General features: G+C 37.6%; 1 protein-coding gene across 4 annotated transcripts in view; it reads left to right on the forward strand.

Moving 5' to 3' along the window:
• The window catches only part of BBIP1 (BBSome interacting protein 1), a 19,015-nt gene extending 10,917 nt beyond the window's left edge, over positions 1-8,098 (forward strand). For all 4 annotated transcript variants that reach the window (XM_017887133.1, XM_017887134.1, XM_017887132.1 and 1 more), the window contains 2 exons: positions 5,934-6,008; positions 6,983-8,098. In XM_017887133.1, the coding sequence (XP_017742622.1) occupies positions 5,963-6,008; positions 6,983-7,149 (213 nt within the window). In that variant the 5' untranslated portion in view covers positions 5,934-5,962 and the 3' untranslated portion in view covers positions 7,150-8,098. The remainder of the gene's footprint in view (positions 1-5,933; positions 6,009-6,982) is intronic.

Below are 8,098 nucleotides of genomic sequence, written 5' to 3' on the forward strand. Positions count from 1 at the left end.
TTTTTTGTAGTTTTAATAGAGACGGGGTTTCACCGTGTTAGCCAGGATGGTCTCGATCTCCTGACCTCGTGATCCGCCCGTCTCGGCCTCCCAAAGTGCTGGGATTACAGGCTTGAGCCACCGCGCCCGGCCTCATTCTCATTCTTAAAATATTTCAGTGGTTCTCCTTATTTCCTTCAAAATCAATTTGATTGCAGTTTGGTTTGGGTTTGTTTCCAGACAGGTTGCTCATAACTTTTTTTTTTTAATAGCATTCCTTGCCTCTCCCATAATGTACCATGTGCTTTGTGTTGCCCATCTTCATGCCTCTCCACAAACTGTTGTTACCTGCACCTAAAGTTCCTCCCCCACCATTTGTAGCTGACACAGTTTATCCCTATTCTGTGTTCCCATGGCATTTTTACAAATACTTCTAAGTATAGAACTTATATTGCATTATGCTTCTTCGCTTATATGCCTATTTCTTCTCCCTCCACCCCCATCCTTCAGGATCCTCAAGCCTAGAGACTATGCCTTAGTAAGTCTGATGCTGAATTAAAATTTCAATATAAGATGACTTGCCATTTGAATACTTCAATTTTGTTCTTAACCTTTTCTTAGTAATGGATGTTCATGTAATAGAAAGTAGAAATAAGGCCCATAAATAACCATTAGTTAGCATTTTGGCACAAAATATTGTACTTGTGTTACTAGAAACCCCCATATCAGAATATCCTTGTGATAGGAGAAAAGATGTCATTTTGCCAAGTCTACAAGTCTTTTGCAAGATTTTATTTTTTCATATTTAAATAATTCCTTTTTAAAAAGACAGCTTTGTCCAGGATGGTCTAAACTTTTCACTTAATAGAGAAAAAAGTCATTCTTCACTTGATTTTAATAAATGTTACATTCAAAAGAAATACAGTTTTTACTAATTTCAAAATTAGTTATTTGTAAATACTGGTATTTTCCTTAAATGTGCTTAAGATATAGCATCTTACTACATATGCCATATTGAAAGCGACATTGCCCTAGGAATACAAAGTGTGTTCTAGGTAATACTGGTCCCATAATTGCACTTTTAAAGAATTCCAGAATCACATAACTTTAGGAAACAATATATACTCAATTCTCCTGTTTGAAATTTATCACATACTTTAGCATATTAAAGTTTCTAAAGAATCCTCCTGTTAAAAAGAAAGTTTAACTTTTTTCCTTCCCAGGGTTTCTCAAATTTAATAACTATGGAATCTTCTCAGAAAGTCCGTAAACATCTCAAAGAACTATGTGGTTATTGTATTGATCATCAGTCTATATACCAGGATTTGCATATCCCTCAAGATGCCTGAAGACAATCGGAGGGGTATACAAGCAAGCGAGGTTAAGAACAATCAATTTTCAGATCCTAAACTTTTATATGTGATGTCTGCTGATAATGCATTCCCTGAGAAAATGGACCTGTGAATAAACCATGCTTCATCTCATTTCCTATCTCTCCTTTCACCATTTTTTTTTTTTTTTCTTGAGACAAGCTCTTACTCTGTCACCTAAGCTAGAATGCAGTGGCGTGATCATATCTCAGTGCAACCTAAAACTCGGGCTCAAGCAGTATCCTCACCTCAGCCTCCCAAGTAGCTGAGACTAACAGGCATACTCCATCATGCCCGGCTAACTTTTTTTTAAATTTTTTGTAGAGATGAGGTCTTGCTTTGTTGTCCAGGCTGGTCTTGAACTCCTGAGCTTAAGCAATCCTCCCACTTTGGCCTTCCAAAGTGCTGGGATTCCAGATGCGAGCCACCATACCAGTCCCACAATTATTTTTCTAAGAATGTATGAAGGAAAGGCATCTCTCTAGCCTGGTAGAATCTTACTATGACAAAATGCTCAAGGGAATAAACATCTCTTAGGAGCTAAACACAGAGACAAGGAAACATTGGTAACTCTAGTAAGAAAGACTAAGGGCTTTGCTAATTATTAAGTAGTGCTTTTGCAAGTCAAGAGACTGTTCTCAGCTTTCAACAATACTGAAGGAATACCTAATTGAGTAGTCTGCTGGTCATTTAAAATTATTTCTTGATGATAGGTCACTACATCATCACTACACAACCCTCCCGGGTTCACGCCATTCTCCTGCCTCAGCCTCCCGAGTAGCTGAGACTACAGGTACCCACCACCACACCTGGCTAATTTTTTGTATTTTTAGTAGAGACAGAATTTCACCGTGTTAGCCAGGATGGTCTCGATCTCCTGACCTCATGATCCGCCTGCCTCGGCCTCCCAAAGTGCTGGGGTTACAGGCGTGAGCCACCGCGCCCAGCCCTGCACCAGGGATTTTTAACTTGCCAAATGTGTATGATTGATTTGAAGGCAATAATCCATCCTAGACATGCCTTTTAACTCTCACTCCTACAGCAGAGTAAAATATTTCATAACAAAGATTTGGTTTTTCTTCAAGTTTTTCAGCATTAATTTTAGACATCCAGCTCAAATAGCTACAACAGGTTTGCATACCTTATCATGATTTTGGAATGCACTGTTCATCAAAACTATTATCTCTGGGAGAAATTACAAACTTTAGAATCTACGTAAGTAAAGGAAGCAGCAGATTATTTTCCATTTACCTAGACCAAGGCCTTCAAAAAATGAATTGACATTGTATTCTGTGAGCATTGTAAGTTTGGTTCTATTAATGTAAGAAAAATTTCATTTTCTGTAATTTAAAGTTTTCTCTTAAAATATGCCTTGACAATCTGCATCATTTTTAATTTGGCATAGTATTCCGTTCTATGGATGTTCCATGATTTATTTAACCTTTGATCTGCTGGTGAACATTTAGTTAGCTTTATCTATTGCTGAACATTTTGCTATTCAACACGATGCTTTAATGAACATTCTTTTATACATTTGTGTTGTTTCTTTACAGCCAATTACCATGTCAAAGAAAATGTGCATATTTAGTTTTAATAGATACAGTACTGCAAAATATCCCTCTAAAAAAGCTTAACAACAGTGCTAATTTCCCTATACCGTCCCTGTGGATACTATCAGACTTTTAAACTTTTGCTGTTTAAAAGACACTACACATGCACTCATACACACAAAAGCAGTCTTTGTTTAAATGTCACCTTAATGAGGTCATCATAATTTTCCTCTTAAAATTGAAACACCACCCCCCTCAGCATTCCTTAATCCCCTTTACACTATTTTCTGTAGACCTTCTGGCATGCTGTTGTTTCTCTCTTCTTACTCTAGACTGTAGGCTCCAAAAGGCAAAGTTTTGAGTTTTGTCCTGTTCATTATGAACAATGCTTTGCATATGATAAAAAAAAAATTCGCATATTTATTGAATTAAATGGCCATGGCAGTTGTAGAATACACATGAATTTCAGCCATAGCTGTTATGTTTCTCCTTTAGCCCGTCTGTCCCTGGTTTAAATACATCTCACCTGACAAGAAAGTTCTCTTAAAAGTAGCCACAACTGCTTAGAATGCATTACTCTAAGCAAATCACCCATGTCTGGCTATTAGCAGGCCGTGTGGGAGAAGGAAATACTGTCTGTATAGCAACATATGGTCAACAATAGGCTGCATATACAACAGTGGTTCTATAAGATTATAATGAAGCTGAAAAATTCCTGTTGCCTAATGATGTCATACCCGTTGTAATGCTCATGATACTATGGCAGAACACTACTTTTTCTATGTTGATACACAAATACTTACCATTGTGTTACAATTGCCTACTGTATTCAGTGCAGTAACATGTACACGTTTATAGCCTAGGCCCAGTAGACTGTACCATATAGCCTAGATTTATGTTAGGCTATACCATCTAGGTTTGTATAAGTACACTCTTAGGATGTTTGCACCATGACAGAACCACCTAATGATGCATTTCTCAGAACATATCCCATCATTAAGAAACACATGACTGTACTCCTTCCTATTCTGGACTCCCAGGGCAGTTGATTATCAAAGTAGAGCCCAGCCAGTGCTGGCCATCCAACCACCACCTTGCTTATTTTAGCCCTTCCCTTCCTGTTTCTTTCCTGCCAATGCCTAAGGGGGCCTAGAAACAAGAACCAACCCTATTAAAACAGACATTCTATCCAGGCAAGTGACTGGCACTGATCTCCCCCACACTAGGCACAACCCACTCCCTACCATCCCTTTGGCTCCACACCATTTACAGTAACAATGGCACCTTAGTCAAACAGAGAACTGAGGTTTGGTAGAGCACCAAGTTTCATTGTTTTTGTCAGGCAGATTTTAGATGTGAAAAAGGTATCAGACTAAGAGAAAACAAAGGATAGTGACAATTCAGAGTAGCTGGAGTTGCTTATGCTATATGACAGCTAAGAGTTGTTCATCTACCACTTTAGCATTTTGGTGATACATGTAAAAATCCTTAGCTCCTATGTATTTCCTTCACATTTATCAGCATCTATAATGTCCTCCCTTTCGGTGGCATATCATGTCAGGTTTACTTCAAATAAGGAAACGTGATCATAATGAATATTTTCACTGTGATATATTTAATGGAGAGGCTAGGTGGTATTTTTGATACTTTAATTCAAGGCTAATCAGGGGGTCTGCAATGCTAGTAACCTTCATCCTAACCTGGAAAAAAAACAAAAACAAAAAAAGGCAGTGATCACTCGGTACCACTGGCAGGCCTAAAAAGAAAAGAATATGGTAGGAGAAGCTGTGCAGTCTAAGAAAATTGTATATTGTATTTACTTCACATTCCATTTAGTGATGAGTTGCTTTATTCCTGGTCCATTACTTATTTCATCATCTCTCCCAGCTAGAGCAGTATAGGGGTAAAGTTTGATGACAAAGTTCTGGAAAGCAGATAGAGGTTTTCAGGAACTTAGACGTTCCAGAAGAAGAATCTGAGCCAGAGAGAGGAAGAGACTTGAATACAGAGTAGGAAGCTTTTATTAGGAATGTCAAAGTAGTGGAACAGGAATAACAAAGACCAGAAGAAGCTTCACTTGATTATAATTAATTTGCAGTGGTTGGTAAAGGCAGGCACCAAGCCAGATTCACCACTTTATAAATAATAAATCTATGGGGGTGATGTTGTGAAAGATGCATGGTAAGGTTGCATCAGCAAGGTGAATCACTTGAGTGGGTGGGACCATCTAGAAAAGCATCTGTGTTTGGAAAGGGATCATTCTACAGCTTAGTCCAGAACACCTTGAACACACAGCATAGCAGAATCTTGGCTGTAATACTTGGAGCAAATGTCACTGGCAAAAATGGCATATATGCTGGGATGTTCATAGGAAATACTCATAGTTAAGTATTGCTGGTCCTTTCGCATATAGAATCTCAGTATTAGAGGAAAATAGTAAACTGAAACTCTACCTTATTTCTGTTCTTTACGAGCCAGTTTCACCTATTGTATTACTTCGTTACCAATTGCAGCTGTGTAGCCAGTGAGCCATAGGATTCTTTTTGTTAGGCACAAAGTAGAAACCAGCTGTTGAGACAAGTAGGGATCTTATGTTAGCCTGCCAGTTCCTCCTTTTCCTACCTACCTGCCTCACCCCGTCTCAAATGGTGGTCATGTTTTTTGTCACTCACCATTCAGGGGAGATGCTATCAATGAACCATGCTGGCTACACACAAATGCCTTTTCCTCAGATGATATTAATCATCTTTGCCTTAAAAACTGAAGCTCTTCCAAGTTTTCACTATGAGAGAAAAAAAAATTATAACACCTAGCCTTGTAGTTAACACCACAACTGAATAATGGAAGTTGACAAGATCTAAATGTTTATGCAAACTATCCCAAGGTCACAGGAAATTAATAGCAATATTATACAAGGTGAGGGTAGTTCACTTTCTATAGGAATTTGGATTTTACTTCTTAAACTACAATGGAAATGTCTCAGGCAATCTGCTTTGGGAATTTATTCTTGAATAATACTGATTTCTCATTGAAGGAAAAAATACTGTATCCAACAACTCAGATATGGCAGAAGTGAAGTCAATGTTCCGGGAAGTTCTTCCAAAACAAGGTATGTACATCACAAATATTGAAGTCATTATTACAGGGACTAAACAAGTGATAAGCAGTGTCACATAGGAGGCTTAATAGCTAAACATCTGTAGCTATTGTGTTCCGTATTATCCCATTTACTGTCTACTTTTACTATATGCTTTTTCATGATATCCAGTAAAAGGATAACAAATGAAACATGGTTTCTTATACCTAAAATTGCCAATTAGCTACTTAATTCCTAAAATTGCTAATTACAATATGAGTTTTTTTTTTAAAGAAACAGGTTCTCACTCTGTCATCCAGGCTTGGGTACAGCTGGCACAATCATAGCTCACTGCAGCCTTGAACTACTGGGCTCCTGCCCTAGCCTACTGATATGTGCTACCATGCCTGGCTAATTTGTTTTTATTTTTGTAGAGACGGGATCTCAATGTGTTGCCTAGGCTGGTCTCAAACAATCCAACCCCTTTGGCATCCCAAAGTGCTGGGCTTACAGGTATGAGCTACCATGCCCGGCTCAATATGAAACTTCAATGAAAGAAATAATGGAATTTACTGTAATGTTAAATAAGGTCTGAAAGTGGAAAAAGAGAAACCTAAAGCAACAGTAAGAAAAGCCAAAGGTTTAAACATTCAGTTATTTGAATATTTGTTAAATATCATACTTTGCTATATTTTTTGCACTATGTATATATATTCTGCCAAATCTTATTTTAAAATTAAACTTCTGACACAAAAAGTTGGGTCTTATGGTAGCATAGATTCTTGGGTAGAAAGCTCAAAACTTGTCTTCCTCAGAAACACCCTAGTAGTAAGAAATGCTTAGAGTGACAATGATCTTTCTGGTCCCACAGCAAAACTCAGTTTAGGTACAAGAGTTTTTCAGTGACAACAGATTAATTTTTTAGACCTTCATTCTAGCTGCAAATCTAACTACCAAACAACTGGGTTATCTTTCTTGAATTAATTCTTATTTCTTCTTAAACTTAGGGCCATTGTTTGTGGAAGATATAACCACAATGGTGCTGTGTAAACCCAAACTTTTACCCTTAAAATCTCTGACTCTGGAAAAACTAGAGAAAATACATCAAGCAGCACAGAATACAATTCGCCAACAAGAAATGGCAGAAAAGGATCAACGGCAAATAACCCACTGAATAACTGAGCACTTTGGGGAACAACCTACATTATCTACTATTTAACAATAACTAGAAAATACGCTTCTGTGTGCTGAAAGTAGTATGTGTTAATATTATCAATAAAATTGAGAGTATTCATATAAATAAAAAAATATCCAAGATTGATGAAATTTGTATTGTGAATATAAACACGCTGGTTTGTATTGAACATAAACAGTTGAACTATGAACCTTAAGTTTTATGGGGTTTAAGTCATGTTTTTAGAATTGCAAATTAAATTATTTGTTCACCATTGCTATTGCTATCTTTTATAGGTAACTTTCTTGGGATCTCTTATAGATAACATTCTTGGGCACAAGGGACTAAATACAACTTTTATATACAGAGGATCTTTATATGTTTATTAAATCTGAAGATACATTCCAATCTTGCATAAAGTGTTCATTGAGCTTTTACATTACATAAGAAACAAAATTTTTAAACCAATTTTATATGCCGTGTCACGTTTAATGCTATCTTGTGCGACGAGATCCTACCAGTAATAACAAAACTGTCTTAAACCTTTTTTTTTTTAAGACAGAGTTTCGCTCTTGTTGCCCAAACAAGTGCAATGGCACCATCTCAGCTCACTGCAACCTCCGCCTCCCAGGTTCAAGCTATTCTCCTGCCACAGCCTCCCAAGTAGCTGGGACTACAGGCATGCGCCACCACGCCTGGCTAATTTTGTATTTTTAGTAGAGATGGGGTTTCTCCATGTTGGTCAGGCTGGTCACAAACTCGCAACCTCAGGTGATCCGCTCACCTCGGCCTCCCAAAGTGCTGAAATTACAGGCATGAGCCACTGCGCCCAGCCCTTAAATCTCATTTTTAAGAAACCCTCACCTATTCTGTGGTCAGCTAACTTTTAATTACATTAATTTTAAGGACTTGAGAATAAAATGACTGCATTTATCATCCAAGTGTCAAA

The sequence above is a fragment of the Rhinopithecus bieti genome, unplaced genomic scaffold (assembly GCF_001698545.2).
Source record: "Rhinopithecus bieti isolate Rb0 unplaced genomic scaffold, ASM169854v2 scaffold_13348, whole genome shotgun sequence".
Classification (NCBI taxonomy): domain Eukaryota; kingdom Metazoa; phylum Chordata; class Mammalia; order Primates; family Cercopithecidae; genus Rhinopithecus; species Rhinopithecus bieti.